This window comes from Coregonus lavaretus, assembly GCF_964263955.1.
Source record: "Coregonus lavaretus genome assembly, chromosome: 13".
Lineage (NCBI taxonomy): Eukaryota > Metazoa > Chordata > Actinopteri > Salmoniformes > Salmonidae > Coregonus > Coregonus lavaretus.
Window position 1 is genome coordinate 45578125 of NC_140000.1, and position 22222 is coordinate 45600346.

A 22222-nucleotide genomic window follows, 5' to 3' on the forward strand; every position below is an offset into this window, starting at 1 on the left:
GACAATAATTATATTTTCCAACGCCTATAACTACTCATTCATGATATTTCTACACGTAACAAGCTTTGAGAAGCGCGGGTGGCATGGGTCTTGTTCTATCTTGAACTACTAACCAAGCCTTAAAGAGATCAAAATTCAATCCCATTCTAAGAAAAGTATCAATTATGACGTTATTTGAATATGTGCCCAAAATCCTTAATGAATAACTTAGGATGAGGAGAAGGCAAATGCTGCCCCAGCTGTTTCCTGTTGAAAATGTCTCTGTAATGTAGATACATGTGAGGGATTTTCTCTCTAAATCCGTCTCCTGTTCGCTAAATCTCACTTCTCCAAAAGGAGCCTGCGCAATGGAACAAAGTCGGAATATTGTGATGTGACATTGCTTGCATCTTATCCTCTTTCTCACTGTTTTTAATGACTTCAAACAAGTTCATTTTTGCTGGGCTTTGTCGTGCGGAGACCCGTGGGGATGTCTAGCGGTCATTTCTTTCAGTGGCATTTATGTGATGTCTTCAAGGTAACTTTAACTACTTTCCTTTGTCACCAGATTGTCACCTTACTTACAATTTTTTGTGGTTTTTGTTGTTGTTGCAAGAACCAACCTGATTTATTTGCAGTATCAAAACATAAATTAATAAATACCATTGTTTGATTATAGCAGATGATTTTAGTTCAGAGATTTAAGGTAAAAATCGGTTTTATTATAGACTATTTCAAATGTCTATCAGAACATGTCAGCAGGTAGATTTAAATGCATTTTCATTGAGTGCACGTTTGACTGTTTTCACATAGACATTATATGTAGCCTAGCTATAACATTTACTTTAATTTACTTTACGAAAATAAGGTTATGTTGGCATGTCTGCGTGCATGAGTTAACACACTCGTGTGGATGTTTCAATGCGTTTCCAGCATGAGTTTCGACACATTTGCGCAGTGCGCGCTGACCGGTGCCGTTGCCATGAATATAAACCACTAATGCTGCTGCATACGTTACTGAACTTTCAAAGTAATTTCTGCTGACTCCGCATTTGGATACCACATTGGATTGTAGGAAAACAAACAATAAGGAAGGGCTTAAGGCGTCTAAGAAGGCGCACTCTGGGCAGGATAACTATGTGGTAGGGGTTGTGATGTATATGAATCTCTTTATTATGTAAATTTGTCCCGTTATGCTTCATCTGCTGGGTTTGGCGCGTGAACCGTTTTCCATCTCATATTTGGATAGGCAAGATCCTTGGCTCTGTGGCTCCTGAACGATCGTTTTTGGAGCTGAGAATGAGGGAAAGCAAGGGCATCATTGCGTTATCTTAAAACTAAGGCTACTTACAGAAGATAAACCACTGTTTGGGAACAAAATATTTTAAAGATATCTTATCGCATTGATTGATTTATGCATTAGTTTTACGCATACCTTTCTCTCTCTGTGACTAATTCCTATGCAATTGTTCTTTATTATGACACCACAAAAGTGTGATTATCGGGTTGTGAAACATAACTGTCTGATGGCTGCTGGAGGTAAGGATATTATCAGCATAGCATCTAGCATACTCGTAGCCTACAGACAAGATAATGATGTGTATGAGCTTCGAACCGGGATAGCACCCTCTCCTCAGGAAGCGGCTCGTGCAGTCATCGCTCCATACATCCTAATATGCTTGTAAGGGTTAATAAACTTCAAGGGCCATACGTGCGTAAATCGTGCGTAAATCGTGACCAAAACTCATAGACTGGTATTATTGTAGGCTATTTGTATTATAATTGCGTGATTGTTATGGACGTCATGGTTCCATAAACACCTGTTCCTTCACTTATTGTGAACCTATTGGAAAACCTAGCTATATATTTCGCTAATTTATAGTAATCAAAACTGATGATGACGATGATGTTGAAACAGGCTGGTGAAGGCGTATGAAATCACTGCCATCAAGTTATACTGACACTGGTGAAATAGGATATGGGCGGTGAGACTGATGACATTCTCTGCCCTTCTCCCCATTGAACACAGTGTGCGATGTGCTGTATCTCCTGTACCCACACCCTCTCATTGCTGCTGTGCGTCCTAACCCTGACTCCCGCGGCAACAGGGGCGGGGCCCGAGACCCTGTGTGGGGCGGAGCTGGTGGACACGCTGCAGTTTGTGTGTGGAGACAGAGGCTTTTATTTCAGTAAGTGCACCTTTTATTTATTCATAAAGGATTGCTGCTCCATTCTCCCAAAGCGCTAATGCGCAACCTCATAAATTAAACAGTATCAGATCTCTCTCATCTGGCCTTCACTTTCTAATAAGCATTCCCTCTGTCTTTTTCCTCACTCCTATTAAATATTTCAGCTGTAGACTTATCAGATTTGAAAGAGTTGACGCATATAGAAGCCTATGTATATTTTGTCTCTATCCCTGATTGTGATGGACTTCTGACTTAGACTAATGGAATATATAGAATCACATGATGCAATGCCCTTGAAGCAGGAGTAAGGTTCTGGGGGTTTCTGCGAGGTAAAAGTGTAGAATGATGTTAAACAGCTATATGTATATTATGCTCATGCAAACAGCTGCTGGATCAATGGGGATTTAAGTGGAATTGAGGCTGACTATCTGTAAGAATGAGGAGGGGAAAAAATAAATGTTGCAGTGAACTCTTTTTCCACCAGAAATGGGGAAAGCTACCCAAAGAAAACCATCCACTAAGAATCCAGGACTTAAATCTCCTATTTTCCGTTGGAGGCACAAAGGCCAGAACAGCATGCGATATATGGCAGTGCTGAGCTGTGTCAAGGTGTTGTGTTCTCCCACTCAGCAGTAGCCAGTGTTCCTATGACATGGACCCTGATCCTTCCCTCAGTGGACTACTTCTTCCCATTAGAACCATGGACTCAGAAAGGTTGTAGTTTGGCTTATTAGTGCCATATACTGAATGTGTTGCCTTGAGGGTCCCTAGCTGGCATTGAATGAAATCACTGCACATGCAAGTGTCAAGTCTCTCTTTACCACCTCTCCAAGGCTAAACAATTATTGTGCACCATCTTTTCGTATCACTGACATTGACATATCAATACAGCTCAGAGATGTCAATCATCTTGAAAGAGGCTCTATGCTCCAACTTAATCAGAATTTAATTCAGACTTGTAAATGATCATGTTAATTTCTCAGCTAACGCACAACCATGTACTGTGGAATGCCACTTTGAAAGTTCTCTTGAGGGGGTGGGAGGTTTTTGACTAGTTGTGACAGAGTTGAGAATGTTTGATTGCGTGATAACAATTTTTCGGTGAACAATTTTTCTGTGAATATGTATAAAGACTTTTGATGAGGTGTGAGACTGTCTGGGAGATTTGATGATGTGAGACTATGAAAGGGGTTTATGTATTCTCTGAGTGTTTAAGGGATTTCTGAACCTTTTTATGAATCAGGCTACTTCACATGGCCTATGGAATAGAATCTTGAGTTGCCAGAAGTTGCCACACTGCCAAGTCTTGTATGTGGAATATAACTGTATCTTCAACAAGATTATTATATGATGATTAATTGATGAACCGAACGATGGGCATAAACAGCAAATCATTCCAATCATGAACTCACAGACCTCAGATAGACCTTATCTGGCTCTGGGAATTCAATCTGTCAAGGTTTGGAACTAGACTTCATAGCTCCATGTGACTATATACTGTACTGTGCGATCATTGAGCTGCAAAGTGCCCATCTATCAATGCCTTGTTCTCGTGTTAAGAAAGGTACATTGAGTCGAGGACATTTCAGGCACACTCCATCCTTTCTGGAAAGGAACAGTGAGGTATGTACAGCAGGGGGCTCGCTGTGTGAACAGTATGTCTCTCTCTCCTGCTGTCAGATGGAACCACATGTATAACAATGAGTCTTTAGGTGAGATATCTTGAGAATCCATTTTCGTCTCTGTTGTCTTGCACTGGGGAGTGTGACAGCTCCGTGCGGCCCTCAGGTCTGGTCTGAACTCTTCCCCTCCAGTCTGCTGCACCATGTTGAACTTGGCAGCCATCGTAGTGATGATGTGTCCCCAGAGTGTTGCAGTGACACTGGGCTTTCTGTGGGCTGAGACGCATGGCCAATCCACCTTACCCACCATGTCACTGTAGCTGCACTTGCATTTCAAGACTTCAGATTTCATTACCTTGACAGAGATGTGAAATACTACTCAGTGGAAAAATATTTTATTGAAACAAAATGTGGTCTAAAGAAGAAAAATGAAATCCACAACCGTAGTCAGTTTTTCCAATTATTAGCCTGACCTAGAAATCCTCAGTTGTCTTTGTAATGCTTTAGCAGGCAAACTCCTCTCGGGTTGAGTGGAGTAGAGTGGATATGCAGACATACCATGAATCTGGTCTTCATGGGGGTCTTTTGGACAGAATCTGGGTAACCCCAGTTTGCAAATAGGAACACTGAACGACAGGAAAATTGGGATGAAAATCGGTAGGAACATTCTCTGATCAGTGGGGTACTGTAGATTCTCTGGAAGATATGAATCAACTCTTCCTGAGCTTTAATTCTAGATCACACCACTTCCTGTAATGTACTCTGGATGAAGCTGGTTATTCTATTCTGAAGAATTTCCTCTCACAGTCTAAAAGTGAACCCCTATGATGCACCTACACTCCAGAGCGCTAGGATGTGGAAAATTACAACTGAGTAAAAAGGAAAAAGGACTTCTATGGCACACCACTCTACTCTTACTAACTCCATAAATAAAATGTCATGGCATATATCAAAATCTCTAATGTGGATGATGCTGGGAGTATTCGTAAATGTATTAGTCACATACGTTTTTGTCAGAAGGAACCATGTCAGGTCCAGAGATAAACCTATTCAGCAAAAGGCACAGAGATTGAGCCGCACAGGGCAATAGACAAACCAGTCTTGTCCCTTTTGTCTCATAATGCCATGTCATAAGCCACTAGCTCAGAGAGAGTTATACATGAAATACATTTTTAGTCGAGATGAAAACGAATTCAGATTGGCACTGTGCCATCGCCCTCCCAACAGCATGTACTTTAAACAGGAGGGACAGAGGAGGGGAGTAAATTGCTTTTAAGCAGCCATTGATGAGCCATCCTTTCTCAACCTTGTTTGTCTCTCTGTGTCTGTTCTATTTGAAGCAGCTGGAGTAGGAGAGTGGAGAACGTGTAAACAGCACATCAGCCTCACTACACACACAGCTAGGCCTTGTCCCGGAGCAGCAGGGGATTATGGGGGATTACAGGACGATCAGGATGCCCCCCCCCCCCCCCCCCCCCCCCCCCCGCCCCCCTACACCACCCCACCTCTCTAGTTTTACACACTGGACCTGAACACACACACACTCAGCGGAAGGCACTCAGCACTAAAGAAAGAAAGGCCTCCAGTTTGCACTTTGTGTGCACTTTGTCACTGTGAAAAGGTGTTGTTTTTCCACGGAAGGCTGAAATGAGAACGTTGACCCTCTTCACTGAAGAACTACTCTGCAGAACAAAGAGCCATCTCATGAAAATGACAGGATGGGGAAGTTAGATTTGAGTTCTGTCAGTTTGGAGTCAAGACACAAAGGCTTGAGTTGAAATAAACCTGTTCTATTGGAACTGTTGACCAGGCTTGCCAATAAAGAACTGGTACAGATATTCTACACATTGTGCCCACATTATTATAGCCTACAGTTACATTTGAGGCCTCTACTTAGGGCTAAAACTGAAACGTCAACCCTAGTAAATGGTTCCTAGACTGTACCTAGCCAGAGCTAGCCAAGCTTGCTATGTCCCATCATTTTGAAATGCCTGGCCCATCCAGTCTATCCCTACCCACGAGACCCTAACTCACTGAGTTAGGACCCTCAATGCCCTTACATACTGGCTTTTAATTGACTAACAAAAGCAGACGAAACCTCAGTTGAAAATGTGAGGGAAATTTAGCTAGGCTATAAACTCTTTGTGGTACCAGTGATAAAGAGGTAGTTTCCAGGTCTATAGCAGCTCTCGTAGTCCCTGACAAACCATAAACTCCCTGACACTCCACAGGCAGTGCGCTGTACCGGCTCCAAGAATCCACTGTTTTTTATTAACCACGGCGAGGCTGTAAAACTCAGATCCTTGCTGTGCCTACTCTGGAGGAGAGCCTTCTCTTTCCAGCCTTACTCGTTTGAGGAATGTGGGCTATGTGCTGCAGTGTCTCCAGCATAGCTCTATCCAAGTAGCAGGATGGAGCAATGAGTGGACTGCCTCTTTGACTTTTGTCTCAGAAGTCATTCAAATATACTGAACAAAAATATAAACACAACATGTAAAGTGTTGGTCCCATGTTTCATGAGCTGAAATAAAAGATCCCAGAAATTGTCTATATGCACAAAAAGCTTATTTCTCTCAAATGTTGTGTACAAATTTGATTACATCACTGTTAGTGAGCATTTCTCCTTTGCCCAGATAATCCATCCATCTGACAGGTGTGGCATATCAAGAAGCTGATTAAACAGCATGTTCAATTACACAGGTGCACCTTGTGCTGGAGACAATAAAAGGCCACTCTAAAATGTACAGTTTTGTCACACAACACAATGCCAGAGATGTCTCAAGTTTTGAGGGAGCGTGCAATTGGCTTGCTGACTGCAGGAATGTCCACCAGAGCTGTTGCCAGATAATTGAATGTTAATTTCTCTACCATAAGCCACCTCCAACCTCGTTTTAGAGAATTTGGCAGTACGTCCAACCGGCCTCACAACCGCAGACCACGTGTAACCACGCCAACCCAGGACCTTCTTCACCTGCGGGATGGTCTGAGACCAGCCACCCGGACAGCTGATGAAACTGAGGAGTATTTCTGTCTCTAATAAAGTGGGTGGGCTTATGCCCTCCCAGGCCCACCCATGGCTGCACCCCTACCCAGTCATGTGAAATCCATAGATTAGGGGGCCTAATTAATTCATTTCAATTTACTGATTTCTTTATATGAACTGTAACTCAGTAAAATCATTGAAATTGTTGCATGTTGCGTTCATATTTTTGTTCAGTATACATGACAAATAAAATCTCAGCATGATCATAATATATATATATATTTTATAATTTTAACCAGGAAAGTAAGTTAAGAACAAATTCTTATTTACAATGACGGCCTACCCCGGCCAAACCCGGACGACGCTGGGCCAATTGTGCGCCGCCATATGGGACTCCCAATCACGGCCGGTTGTGATACAGCCTGGAATCGAACCAGGGTCTGTAGTGACGTCTCTAGCACTGAGATGCAGTGCCTTAGACCGCTGCGCCACTCGGGAGCACAATAATAGTAGTTAAAACTGCACAATAAATATATTTCCCACCAGTTTTTGGTATGGTTTATACTTGAACCCATGCCTCTCTGCTGTTCTGGCTCTACTGCCAAAATGTCAATGCTGCTTGACCAAAAGGTCCCTCTAGCTTATGTGCAGATCATTCAGGTTGAACTAAATAGGCTGCCTTGCTCTTCAGCTAAGGCATGGTCGACTGAACTGACAAAGATCCCAGTGGAATCAAAACGTTGTCTTGTGTGCATCTTAATAAACCACTGGGGAGCATTACTGTGTTGCAGACATTCCTTCTTTCAAGGCATGATGGAGCTTCTCTCTATGCAGCCAAATAATTGTTATGAGGCACTTAGATCTCAATCTAATCTATTCACCCTCATTCACCCTACAAAAAGGGGAAAAGGGGGCAAATGGGCCCCCCTTCCATCCAATAGATGCATGCAACAACACATAAACAACACCAAAACAAAACTGCACCCTAATCTGTAGTAGAGGGTGTCTGTCTACGACACAGTGACACAAACAAAAGACGTGTAGCCATCCACTAATCTGCCGTGCCCTGAATGGCTACGACCAAACTCCAAAACAATAGCCTTTACCAATCACCACGGATCCCCATTCTCAAACTGCCTCTCTCACACCATGCACCGGGCCGGATGGCCACACCACACGGCAGGCAGGAGAAGGTGGTTTGTCTGAATTTGTTTACGACAACAGCACAAAGGACAACAACTCTTTGTTCATGGGGGATTACAGGCAGTGATCCCTTGAAACGTGGCACTTAAAACCTTCCAAAACCTATTCCACCTGATTACTGATGCTTTCTGCTTTTTAAAACCAGCTTCAGCTGATTATTCTACATGTTAAAACTTGCATCCAGCTGATTATTCTCTCCTCTCCAGCTGTTTGTTCAGAAGGTTACAGGTTATTTTGAGAATAATAGCGGATGTTCATTTGGAGGGCTTTATTGGGAGGGATTGGAAAACAGGGCCAGAAAGCTACGCACAGCACAGTCGACTCCTGGCTCATAATACAACCTGTCTGATTGAATAATCACAAACTCGGCCTCGCAAGAAGGTTTCCCTCGTCATGAAAATTCCTTGTTACATGTCAGCAACAATGGTTAAGTGACAATTTATCATGGTTTATTCTGGCTTAATTACAACATGCTTCAGATGAGATCTTATTGTGGTTTACTGATGCCATTCAGTAAGTGGGGGTTAAAGATGCACTCCGCGATCTTAAGCACAAAAAATTGCCTGAATTGGATTTGTAACATATCAAACGAAATGCGAAATTTGTATGATATCATATGAATTGCAAAATTTGTAACATATCAAACAAAATGGATGACATAGTATAAAACAAAAAATATATATTGTCAAATTAGGGTTAAGTGCCTTGCTCAAGGGCACATCGTCAGATTTTTTACCTTGTCGGCTCAGGTATTCAAACGCGACCTTTCGGTTACTGGTCAAAGCACTCTAACCGCTAGGCTACCTGCCGCCCTACACAATTGGATGACGTAGTACACAAAATACGGGGACCCATTTTGGCTCGTGAGCGCCACTTTCAAAACTACTGGCTGAAATTATACAAAAGTTTGAGAGTACTTTAACTGGGCCCAGCTGAGGACACCAAGAGAGATGAAGTTATGAAAGTCCCAAAATAGTTTTCAAACAATGAGACCTGCTACCTTTCATTCTCAAGGTGAAAACTGGTGTATTGCACGTGCAGTTCTCATTGTGAGGAGGCCATAACATGGCCTGATTACTTATAGCCTACATTGTGGTGGTCAAACCCTTAAAACACTGATTGACCTTGTTGACCTGGACATAGTTCAAGCTCATCATACAGGGGATGTCTGGGGTCTATAACTGTAGACCTTGGGTGAGAACTAGCTCTTTGTACTCTAAGACTTGGAGCACCTTGCCTGCTGAATCAACTATTCTTGCTGTCCACTGCAGCACCTTCAACATTTTAGCCAGTATATAACCCCCCCACCTTCAACCCTGTAGCCAGTATACAACCCTCCCACCTTCAACCTTTAAGCCAGTGTAGAACCCTCCTACCTTCAACTATCTATGAACATACACTATATCTCATCATCTGACTTACATTTACATTTACGTCATTTAGCAGACGCTCTTATCCAGAGCGACTTACAGTTAGTGAATACATATTTTTTTTATACTGGCCCCCCGTGGGAATCGAACCCACAACCCTGGCGTTGCAAACGCCATGCTCTATCAACTAAGCTACATCCCTGCCGGCCATTCCCTCCCCTACCCTGGACGACGCTGGGCCAATTGTGCGCCGCCCATGAGTCTCCCGGTCGCGGCCGGCTGCGACAGAGCCTGGATACGAACCAGGATCTAGTGGCACAGTTAGCACTGCGATGCAGTGCCTTAGACCACTGCGCCACTCAGGACACAGTGCAATGTGATACCCTGTACTTGAGATCAGTGTTTTCTCTCACACACAGTACAACTCCCTCCATAATCATTCTTCACACTGTACCCAGGGTCCTGGCTGAGGAACGTGGAGAGATGCATCTGTTTCCGAATTGGAGCTCCTCTCCGTCCAAAACAACGTTGTCAAGATAAGGAAGGCAGAGAGCAGAAGTTAATGCACTTTGTCAGCACTGGCAGGCTCCCGAGCCAAGAGCTATTAACTCTGAAAGGGAAAGGCATTTCCTCCTTGTAAATGCCATATTACATTATTATTATTTCATTTGGTAACAGGGAAAAGCCTATCAGGGCTATATTGCCCGAGGTGAGCGGGGAATTGTAAATGGAGAGTGGTATATTTTATAAAGGCCACTGAAAGAAAGTGGGTTTGAGAGAGGGAGTCAAAAACTGTTGGCATTCAGGTGTCAAACAACTCCTCATAACTTCCTCCATCCTTCCACTCACATCACTGTAGAAGGTGACTTGGGTTCTCAGAGAAGTGCTCAAATTCAGATTCATACTGAGGAGGACCAGACCTCCAAGTGAGCCTCTCTGGCTTTGCACCACAGGAGGCTGGTGAGGGGAGGATGGCTCATAATAATGTCTGGAATGGAGTGAATGGACTGGTATGGAACACATGGAAACCATGTGTGTGATGTGTTTGACACCATGTCATTTCTTCTCCTCCTGCCATTACTATGACCCTGTCCCCTCCAATTAAGGTGCCACCAGCTGCCTGTGCTTTGCACGTATGGGAACTATGGGTCTAATTGTGGCTGAGGAAAGCCATATAGTTGTTAGTAGATTTTTTTTTTACTGCATATCAAAGGATCTACCAATATTTCTTATGTATCCTTATTATTTGTGATGAATATCTAAAAGCACCATAACCAAGCCACAAGTGCAAAGCAAAGCCATCCTTTGCAGCAAGGCTGCGTTGTCCCAGCATCCACAGTATCCAGAGTTCAACTGGCTCTGAGATTGTCAGCAGTAAAGGGCTGCTGGGTTGCCAGGTGAAAATGTGAATGAAACGACCAACCCAGCCGCCAGAGGGTGTGGCTTAGGCCTGGGCCTGCTTTCTTTGCAGGATGATTGGGCCCTGAGGGGTTGAGGTTTGGCCTTGCTGGCAATACCTCGGGTTAAAACGTCCGAACGTGATATTCTCAACATTAGAGTGACTGTGACCTCTTTTTACTGGCGCACAGCTGCCAAAAACGGTCCGCACAGTGCAATGTGATACCCTGTACATTTTACAGTGAAGAAATCAATGTCATTAACGCTGTCCATGTAGCAGAATAATCAGGTCCACGACCTGGCCGTTAGCACTCAGCTATTACAGGGCCCAGTGCCTGGCACACGGCCACAAATTATTACAGCTCTTTGGATTAATTCAGCTCACAGATATAAGACCTTCCAGGACATTTGCACTAAAGAACTTGGTCCATATCCAAGACTGAAATGGGTTATGTTGTATATGATCCCATTGGCTCTTTTAAAGCACCTGTGGTTGACTTAACATACCCGTGACACAACACTTAACATGCCCATGACCTCTACTTTTACCTATAACATGATGACAAACATACACTGAGGTCCAAAAATGATAATCCTAAGCAACAAGCTGTCTTCAGTTATCTTCTTTATTCACTTACAGATCAAACTGGAACGACAACTATCCTTGCTCTTTAAAATGCTCTTTACATGCTCTGTACATGCTCTTTACATGCTCTCTACATGCTCTTTACATGCTCTCTACATGGGCTTTAAATGCTCTTTATATGCTCTCTACATGGTCTTTACATGCTCTCTACATGCACTTTACATGCTCTTTACATGCTCTTTGCATGCTCTCTGCATGCTCTCTACATACTCTTTACATGCTCTCTACATGCTCTTTACATGCTCTCTACATGCTCTCTACATGCTCTTTACATGCTCTTTACATGCTCTCTACATGCTCTCTGCGTGCTCTATACATGCTCTCTACATGCTCTCTACATGCTCTTTACATGCTCTTTACGTGCTCTCTACGTGCTCTCTACGTGCTCATTGCGTGCTCTCAACGTGCTCTCTACGTGCTCTTTACGTGCTCTCTACGTGCTCTCTACGTGCTCTCTACGTGCTCTCTACGTGCTCTTTACGTGCTCTCTACGTGCTCTCTACGTGCTCTCTACGTGCTCTCTACATGCTCTTTACGTGCTCTCTACGTGCTCTCTACGTGCTCTCTACATGCTCTCTACATGCTCTCTTCGTGCTCTTTACGTGCTCTTTACGTGCTCTCTACGTGCTCTCTACGTGCTCTCTACGTGCTCATTACGTGCTCTCTACGTGCTCTCTACGTGCTCTCTACGTGCTCTCTACGTGCTCTCTACGTGCTCTCTACATGCTCTCTACCTGCTCTTTACGTGCTCTCTACGTGCTCTCTACGTGCTCTCTACGTGCTCTCTACGTGCTCTTTACGTGCTCTCTACGTGCTCTTTACGTGCTCTCTACGTGCTCTCTACGTGCTCTCTACGTGCTCTCTACGTGCTCTTTACGTGCTCTCTACGTGCTCTCTACGTGCTCTCTACATGCTCTCTACATGCTCTCTTCATGCTCTTTACATGCTCTTTACGTGCTCTCTACGTGCTCTCTACGTGCTCATTACGTGCTCTCTACGTGCTCTCTACGTGCTCTTTACGTGCTCTCTACGTGCTCTCTACGTGCTCTTTACGTGCTCTCTACGTGCTCTCTACGTGCTCTTTACGTGCTCTCTACGTGCTCTCTACGTGCTCTCTACGTGCTCTCTACGTGCTCTCTACCTGCTCTCTACGTGCTCTCTACGTGCTCTCTACCTGCTCTTTACATGCTCTTTACATGCTCTCTACATGCTCTTTACATGCTCTCTACATGCTCTTTACATGCTCTCTACATGCTCTTTACATGCTCTCTACATCTTCACATGTAGTAACACAAATTATTCTTCCATTCTGTCTCTCCAGGTAAACCAACGGGCTATGGCCCCAGTTCACGGCGGTCACATAACCGTGGTATTGTGGACGAGTGCTGCTTCCAGAGTTGCGAGCTGCGGCGGCTCGAAATGTACTGTGCCCCTGTCAAGTCTGGCAAGGCAGCTCGCTCTGTGCGTGCACAGCGCCACACAGACATGCCAAGAACACCTAAGGTTAGTACTGCAGTGCAAAGCGTCGACAGAGGCACAGAGCGTAGGACAGCGCAGCACCCAGACAAGACAAAAACCAAGAAGGTGAGCACAGCACCAAACAGATATACATCATAAGAGCATACACAGTTGACATCAGCGAAACAGAATGGACTACATTGTAGTGGGTCTTTCAGTATATTTGATTGCATTGGTGTTAGATCATATGGAATGCTTTTTCCAGAGCATGCACTCCAAGTTAAGATGTTAAGGCTAAGGCTAAATGATGAGCAAAAACACTTCTTAGATAGTGGCTTACTATTCCATTGTGGACAATAAATTACCACAGTGGAAAGCAAATGTGTCAAATCTCAACGGTTTTATTATTTTTCCTGACAGAAACCTTTATCTGGGCATAGTCACACATCTTGCAAGGTAGGCTGTTTGTCCTTCACTACTGCAGTGGTACTTTCCTACTATAACTACACAGAACAAAAATATAAACGCAACATGCAACAATTTCAAAGATTTAACTGAGTTACAGTTCATATAAGGAAATGAGTCAATTCAAATGAATAAATGTATGGATATCACATGACTGGGAATACAGATATCCATCTGTTGGTCACATATATCTTTTAAAAAAGGTAGGGGTGTGGATCAGAAAACCAGTCAGTATCTGGTGTGACCAACATTTGCCTCATGCAGCGCGACACATCTCCTTCACATAGAGTTGTTCAAGCTGTTGATTGTGGCCTGTGGAATGTTGTCCCACTCCTCTTCAATGGCTGTGCAAAGTTGCTGGATATTGGCGTGAACTGGAACACGCTGTTGTACACGTCAACCCAAAGCATCCCAAACATGCTCAATGGATGACATGTCTGGTGAGTATGCAGGCCATGGGAGAACTGGGACATTTTCAGCTTCCAGGAATTGTGTACAGATCCTTGCGTCATGGGGCCATAGATTATCATGCTGAAACATGAGGTCATGGCGGCGGATGAATGGCACGACTATGGGCCTCAGGATCTCGTCACGGTATCTCTGTGCTTTCAAATTGCCACCATGGGGCACTCTGTTCACAACGTTGACATCAGCAAACCACTCGTCCACACGTCGCCATACACGCTGTCTGCCATCTGCCCGGTACAGTTGAAACTGGGATTCATCCATGAAAAGCACACTTCTCCAGCTTGCCAATGAAGGTGAGCATTTGCCCACTGAAGTTGGTTACGATGCCGAACTGCAGTCATGTCAAGACCCTGGTGAGGACGACGAGCACGCAGATGAGCTTCCCTGAGACAGTTTCTGACAGTTTGTGCAGAAATCCTTCAGTTGTGCCAATCCACAGTTTCATCAGCTGTGCGGGTGGCTGCAGGTGAAGAAGCCAGATGTGGATGTCCTGGCCTGGCCTGGCGTGGTTACACATGGTCTGTGGTTGTGAGGCCGGTTGGACGTACTGCCAAATTCTCTAAAGAGAAAGAATTTGAGAAATTAACATTCAACTCTCTGGCAACTGCTCTGGTGGACATTCCTGCAGTCAGCATGCCAATTGCATGCTCCCTCAAAACTTAAGACATCTGTAGCATTGTGTTGTGTGACAAAACTGCACATTTTAGAGTGGCCTTTTATTGTCACCAGCACAAGGTGCATCTGTGTAATGATCATACTGTTTAATCAGCTTCTTGATATGCCACACCTGTCAGGTGGATGGATTATCTTGGCAAAGGAGAAATGATCACTGACAGGGATGTAAACACATTTGTGCACAACATTTTCGAGAAATAAGCTTTTTGTGCCTATGGAACATTTCTGGGATCTTTTATTTCAGCTCATGAAACATGGGACCAACACTTTACATGTTGCGTTTATATTTTTGTTCAGTGTAGAATATAGCATGCTATGATTGGTCCCATGACTACCATCATATGTGATGCATACTCATCATTGTTATAGGTAGCTATTTATACCTTCATTTAGTAGATACAAAATCCATGACTCCTTGGCCAGGTTACAACAGAATACAGTCAGCATATTCAGAGTCATATATTTACTTATTTGTGAGAGGGAAGGAAATACAAGCAAAGAATTGAATTAGTAATCAAGTCCAGTCCAACCAAAGTAGTCAACCCAACCAGAATAAATGTTTATTTCCTCTCCCTTAGTTTCCCAATCCCACCTGTGTGTCCATGTCATCATTTTAAGCTTGGACTTGCTGCATTTTACAACTCTCCTCTCAAAAAAGAAAGCCATTAGCGAAGGGGCAGAGGACTAAGTGGTTTTTGTGGTAGACCCATGGGCACTCTCTCTCCCCAGACAGATTCTACTTTCATACTGTACATTTTGTGCTGAAACCCTGGTCCTCAGGTTGCAACAGATTTGTAGCAGAGGGTAACGGCATGCATATAATCACATTGATTTATTAATGTGCAGAGGGACAGTGGGTTGAATGTCAGTGCCGCTCTGGTGGCTTGTGGTATGACCTATCAGCTCTGGTAGGGAGGATACTTGATACTGTACTGTTTGTGGCTCTCTCACTATAGCAAAAGGTTATGAAATCATCACCCATTAATTGTACAGCTGTGTTGTTCTAGGCACAGGCACTGGGTTATGACCCAAAGCTGTTTTTTCCCACTCTCCTAATCCACTTATCTAGTGTTTCTCCTCCTAAAAATCTGTTCCCCCTCCACCCTTTTCAGGAGGTACATCAGAAGAACTCAAGTCGAGGGAACACAGGGGGAAGGAACTACCGAATGTAGAAGACAGACGCTAACGGACAGGCGGACAGGGATGAGAGAAGGGTGTGGCCTTACCTGGTGCCCCTGTGGAATGGTTCACTGTAAAACATCAAAAGGTGGATAATGGTACTAAGCTAATGGGAATAAGCTTTGTGTGTAATGTCTCTAGCTGAGAGTTAAAGTACTGGGGTTATATGAGAGGTATTTTGATTATTTTATAAACTGCACCATTTCATATTGGAAGGAATTGTATTCCATGTCAAACCAATGTAACATACTAGTTTAGCTGCTTACACATCAAAGAGCGTCTTCTTCTTATACCTCCATGTGTGAGCTGAGCTATAGTGCCCCTGGTGGCCTCTGATAGGCTCTGTGCTACATACAACCAATAGGAGGGCAGCCAACAGACATGTTTTACCTGTCTGTCTATGGGAGCCAATGGTCCATCCTCTTTATCTGAACTCGGAAAGAGTTTAAGCTTTACACTGAGAGGTTGGGCCATGCAAAGTAGTCAGGCTATTGGATAAGTAATCCCCCCATTCTCATCTAACAACCACAGCTTTGATAATATATTAGAACTTCAAGAGAACGTTATTTCAACTTCAGTCAGTTCTGGTCAAAATATGATTTCACAGTTGTCACGTGTTTCATTAAGGCTATTTATTTACTATTGTCTGCTTCAACAGTATTACATGCAACCATACTATGAGAACCTTGCTTTGAGGCAACAATATGACCAGAGACCTATCCCGATGATACAATCTTCTTGTACTGCTAAGCCATTCTAGTGAAACTTGACAGTAATATTATATTCTGTACTGTAAACAGAAAGTTCTGAGGAGATTCAATTTATATTTAATTTATAAAGACTTACTGGAGATTCCCTGGGTCTAATATGTGGTCTGATTAAAAATGGATCCTAATGCAGAGGACAGGACAGAGAGGAGCTAAAAATAGCCAGCTACAGGAAGACGATTAATGATTGATTTCACTTGGCCTGCATTCTTTTATTTTGTTAGCTTAGGGAGGGATCTTTGCTTCTTCTGTATGAACATGGACTGCATGGATTTATCATTTTAAAAAATGATAAAATGAACAGCAACACATATAGTTCACTCAAGTGAATGATATGCAACTCAAATACTGTTAGACACACAGAAACACACACCTACAAATAAACAGGACTGCAGTTGAAAAATGCTGTGCACATACCCAAACACAGACACAGTCCGTTTTGTAGCTAAGCCACTCAGAGATCTGCTACTGTGAGCAAGGTTCACACTGGTTCCATCAGACTATGTTCTGAGAATTCCTGTGTTTGCGTCAGGATTACAGAGAGTAATGGCTGTTTGCACAATCTGGATGTCTGATGGTCTTACAGTACCATTTCAGCAACCTGACAACCCATCACATCTCTTCCTCCTCTGTCAGTGTATAATCAACCAATACTCCCATTTATGTTATCCTATGCATTCTTCTACTATCATTGTACATGATGGTATCATATAGCAAAACCGTATTAACAAAATCCTATCCACTGTATAATGGTGCTATTTTGTAGTTTGTTACATGCAACGGTGGGCTAAAACAGGAAGAGAAAGAGAGATGGCAAAGCTTATCGTTGGAGGTCGTCCCTTTTGCACAGCCTTGTGGCCACCATTTTATTAATAGTGTTTTTATTTGTAAGCGATTTCAATAAGGTAGTAGTATAAGCGAGCAAATGTATTTGTGTGAAATCTGTGAATGCATGGAAAAAAAGTATCATGTTGTGGTCCCAAGAAGGCAAAACGCTATTTTTTCTACTGTTTTTAAATTATTGTTACTCAATATAGATCCCTATGCCAAATAACTTGACAAAAAGCACTGTGAACTGTGATCCTTCAATAATATTAAGGTGTTAAAAGTCATAGTGTACTTTTGTTTGTCCTGAACGAAATGTATGTAAACGCACCACATTGATGATCAGAAAGCCAAGGCATTAACTCTTGCGAATATGTATGATTAAAGTTGAATGATTTGTTTTGTAAAACCATGCCCATGTGTTAAAGAGCTTAAGTGGCACAGTGAATCAGATCTGGTTCTTAACAGCTCCCCACAAAGTAAGAGATACTTTATTTAATACAACCTATTACAATTTTGGGTTGCTAATGCATTTGGACATCAATAAAATGGGATAGAAATTATCAAAAAAAGTATTCAAATGACGGTCTGACCTAAAGTATTAATGTGGTACTTATATCCTTACATCTATCAGCAAACCACAGCTGTAATCATCACCATATACAGTACAATGTAGTTGTTGTGTAGTGGTTAAGATTAGGAATCCATCTTGTGCATTCACATATAGGTATGGACGATATTGGCAGGTGAATTGAAAGCCAGGATGACCTCTATGGCCGCATCCCATTTGACCCTTTGTGAGATGCATGTATGTGGTTTTAAACAAGGTTGTTGAGTTGTTCATATTATCAGTACGATTGTCCTTCAGTATTATATCACCAGACTGATACCAAAGAGCTCAGCTAAATTAAGACACAATCTTATTCAACTTGCATTGTCAGCTTTGTATTTAATGAAAGACAGATTAGGTAAACTGACTGTCAATCATCAGCTATCACATTTGATCGATGTTTCCATCATTCTGATCAGCTGTCCAGCTATGCTAATGCTGCTTGAGTAGTACAAGTGTAGGTTTCATTCATCCTCTGAGGCATTCGCTTGTCAGACTGACCCCAGTTCAGTTCTATACTTTTCGGCTTTGGCTGTCCCCATAGGAGAACCCTTTTGGGTTCCATGTAGAACCCTCTGTGGAAAGAGTTTTTCGTGGAACGCAAAAGGTTTCTACCTGGAACCAAAAGGGTTCTACCCTGAACCAAAAAGGGTTCTTCATAGGGTTATCCTATGAGGACAGCTGAAGAACCCTTTTAGGTTCTAGATAGCACCTTGTTTTTCTAAGAGTGTACTTCCCCCTGAAACAAAGCTGAAGATGGAAGTTTACCATGTGGGACTTTGTGGGACTGTCAATATGCAGGCATAAAGGATAATAATGGTGGCCGCTTGAGAGGCAGCAACAGAGTAAAGCTATGAGGATGATAGAATCTAGATTTTTTATCCAGTTATCTGACTCCCAAAACACTATTTTGACTGAATCTTTGTCACCATTTATCTCACAATTAACCGATACAATGTCACAAACAGGAATGAAAACGGTATTTTGAATTACATATAGGAACTTGACTCTATCAAGCGCTCTAGAATAGGAAAACATTTAAATTGATTGCCATGGGATTCCGAAGCTCACCATCATCTACGAAACTGTTTAATTACAGCGCTGTTATTTCTGGTGCTCGATTGCCTTCTGTAGAAAATGTTTAAATACTGACAGATTGTTCACCATTCCTGCTGAATAAACCACTTGTCAACATTATGACAACGTCTGGGCATTTATTTCATACCATTTGTCATGCTCATGTTAGAATGTTCTGCAGGCACGTTTGAGAAATCTTTGAATATCATCCGTTAATAAAAGAACATGAAGATGTTTTTACCACTGTTGCTTGGCAACCAAACGTAAGAAGAAAAACATAAACAGCCAGGTGAACAGTTTTCTTTCTTGTATCAGTATTTGGAGTGTAATTGATCACCATGTCCCTCTCGCTTGATACAAAGGAAAACCAACCAATGAAGTATGAATATCCAATGGATGTAATGAAACTGAGAGGTCCAGGAGACTTTCTACAGCAATGCATCTTATTAACACACAATCCTCCCTATGACGTAATTACAGCACAGTAAGCTATACACAGCAAGGCCAGACCTGTAACATAAACCATGGTGTCACTGACATAGACATTAGTGTTGCATTCTAACAAAGCTCACTTGTCTCTCTGAGCATGTGCAGAAACTATACAAATCTATTATGTCCGTCGGCTGTGTGTCAACCCATGATTCAGATTGGAGATCATTTCACCATCAGTCTGAAACTGAACACAAAATGATACTTCCTAAAAGATGGCATGTTCCGCCAAGGCAAACAGAGTCAGTGTGGGTTCACTGAGGGGAGAGCTGAGCCTGCGTGTTCAGCTTTTTAGAGGACGGACATCTCTGCAGTGACAGGACATAGCTTTCATTTGCTGTCAGCACTTTTTTATGAATATATAGCGAAACAAGTCATTTCCACAGATAAATTAGCCTTCTGGCTTCCGTTCAGCAGACATAACAGTTTCAAGTGTGGAGCATGGAGTTGGCAAGCGTCTGGCCAAAGCGATCCTGGATGGTATTTCATCCAAGCCTCTCAATGACTAATATAAGATCAATTATTAGGCCCGAATAGACAAATTGCACTTTGCAAGCTTGCAGGATTTAGAGTTAAAATAAATCTCCAAGAAACCTCTCAGGATACAAGAGGCTGGGTATTGGGGTAACTGCATGGAGTAGTTTGGACCATAATGACCCAAACCATTAGAGGCTGGGTATTGGGGTAACTGCATGGAGTAGTTTGGACCACAATGACCCAAACCATAACAAATCAGTTTATCATCATAATTAACTTTTATAGTTCATAGTAAACTACTGATTGCTTATAAAATGGCATCTTCCTCAATGCTGTATTCTGTTAAAAAAAAGTAGAATCTCTTTAACATCTGAGGTCTAATTCCTGATTTGTAATTCGGTAATATAATTTTAACTAATCGTGAATTTCTCCATTTCACCTCTGCTACACCAGCAGAAGGATTCTGGAAGGAGCAGTCTCAAGTATCTATTTCCCAAATGTATCAGATGGACTCTATGCACTCTGGGCTGGGTGTACCTAAGGACACTGACTTTGGACCAGGCCTGAAGTGGAAGCTCCAAAACCCTACTACAACTACGTACGCTATTGTCTTTTAAATGACCTTGTGGTTTATTTTAATACACTCCAATTTCACTCTTTTTCCTCTTGGTTGTTTTAGGGGGAGGGATGATTTGTGTTAGTCTGGCAAAATTCTATGTCGTTTTCTTTTAATAATAAATACTGGGTATCAATTACTTTTACAGTAGTATGAAGGACTGGCAATTGCATTTATTGTTCTCATTGTATATTAGTCCTTCAACTCAGCATCTTACCCCATCACTACTGTTTCCTGGCTTTCCTCTCTCCGTAGGACACCAGCCAATGTCACATTAACTTTGTATATCATTGGATTATGCATTTCAAACTGAAACTCTCAATTTGAACTTCTAGCCATACCTGGGTGTTAGGGAAGGGACCCATGCCCATAGGGGCTTCTCTGTCTTATTTTTCCTCAGCAGTGGAAATTCACTGAGCACTGATTATGGCAGGAGAGTGTTGGCTCAGCTGTGTGCTTTAAGAACCCATGATGTCAGACCCATATTTTCCTTGGAGAGCCTCTCATCAGCTGCATTGTTCCAGGAAACCATGGTCTGTTCTCTGGGCAACAAAGAGGCCTGCCCAATCGCAGCCCCTTACACCCACAACTCTGCCTGCTGCAAGACAGTCCTCAAGGCCCCCACCTCCAAGCATCCACCCCCACACCAGACAGACTTCAAGGCCCCCACCTTTATCTTCACAACAACAACAAAAATCTGTACATAGTGAGCATCCTGGAGCTCCCAGCATTACGTACTCCACTCCTGGACCGTCCTCCCAGCTCTTACAGTTGTACTGTTTTTACTATAGGAGTTGAGAGTCGGCGATGAAAAACGGCGTGTTAAAACAGGACAAGGAAATAATATGTTGTTCCACAGAGAACCATAACATGATGCTGCTGATGTCATCTGGCGGGGACTTCAGAGGGTTTCGGTTCTGACTGAAAGATGTATTTGACCGAATTACAACACCGCCCCCTGACAGGTGACGCAAGCAGCAGGGAGAGATGATGGGAAAACTGTCCCACAGCCAGCCATCTCTCCAAGTTTTGAAGGTCAATTAAGCTGTCAAAACCACAGAGGGAAACTTTGAACCAAGATAACGAATATAAAGGCAGTAGCGACATACTGTGACAAGTCAATCAACAGTTTCATCTGATCTGATATATTTTGACATAAACGTCATTATTAAAAGTAATTATTCCGAAAATAAAGATATCACCGGTGTCCTGTTTTTGTTCCACATAAAATACACACTTATTTACCTCTCCTGATCCCTATGTTTGAGTTGTTTATTACCCAGTTGAAATGTTTCATGATGTATTGGTTGAGCCAATAAAAACAGCAGAACAAGGTGGACAGATTCTCAGATCCAACAGCTGAAGATTGGAAACACTCATGTTCAAATCTCCCTTTGACTTCAAAGGAGATCAAACAAATATGACCTGAGAACACAATGGAAATCACATCTTGCTCTTTAAAGATTACTTTACTTTCTCTTTTATGTTAATGTCCTTCAGTTTCGGAATGATGGTAATGTTTTCCTAGAAATGTAACTCAGGGGAAAACAGAAAAAACCCCAGATAAAGAGCCTGAGCCTCACCATCTCAAAGGTCATCGACGCAAGGAGGTGGATGGAATCAAGAACCATCATCAACATATGCTTTAGCTGCAGGGTCTTCCAAGATAAGAGAGCGGGGCTGATATAAGACAATTTGATATCGATTGTGTTTTAACGTGCTGAAA

General features: G+C 42.7%; 1 protein-coding gene across 3 annotated transcripts; it reads left to right on the forward strand.

The window, feature by feature from the left end:
• Nucleotides 1–257: 257 nt before the first annotated feature.
• On the forward strand, nt 258–19034 carry igf1 (insulin-like growth factor 1). 3 transcript variants are annotated; one of them, XM_084174802.1, is made up of 5 exons: nt 258–517; nt 2009–2168; nt 12712–12974; nt 13269–13304; nt 15569–19034. In XM_084174802.1, the coding sequence occupies exons 1-5, from the start codon at nt 470–472 to the stop codon at nt 15626–15628; spliced, it is 567 nt and encodes a 188-aa protein (XP_084030928.1). In that variant the 5' UTR covers nt 258–469; the 3' UTR covers nt 15629–19034. The 3 variants fall into 3 exon arrangements, with proteins under 3 accessions (XP_084030928.1, XP_084030929.1, XP_084030930.1); XM_084174803.1 differs by lacking the exon at nt 13269–13304; XM_084174804.1 differs by lacking the exon at nt 13269–13304 and having other exon boundaries at nt 12712–12893.
• Nucleotides 19035–22222: the final 3188 nt, after the last annotated feature.

Coding starts and splice junctions, on each gene's coding strand:
- igf1 (XM_084174802.1), top strand. CDS start 470: ATGTCTAGCGGTCATTTCTTTCAGTGGCATTTATGTGATGTCTTCAAG. Junction 12,975..13,268: donor ACAAGACAAAAACCAAGAAG/GTGAGCACAGCA, acceptor TTTTCCTGACAG/AAACCTTTATCTGGGCATAG. Junction 13,305..15,568: donor ATAGTCACACATCTTGCAAG/GTAGGCTGTTTG, acceptor CACCCTTTTCAG/GAGGTACATCAGAAGAACTC.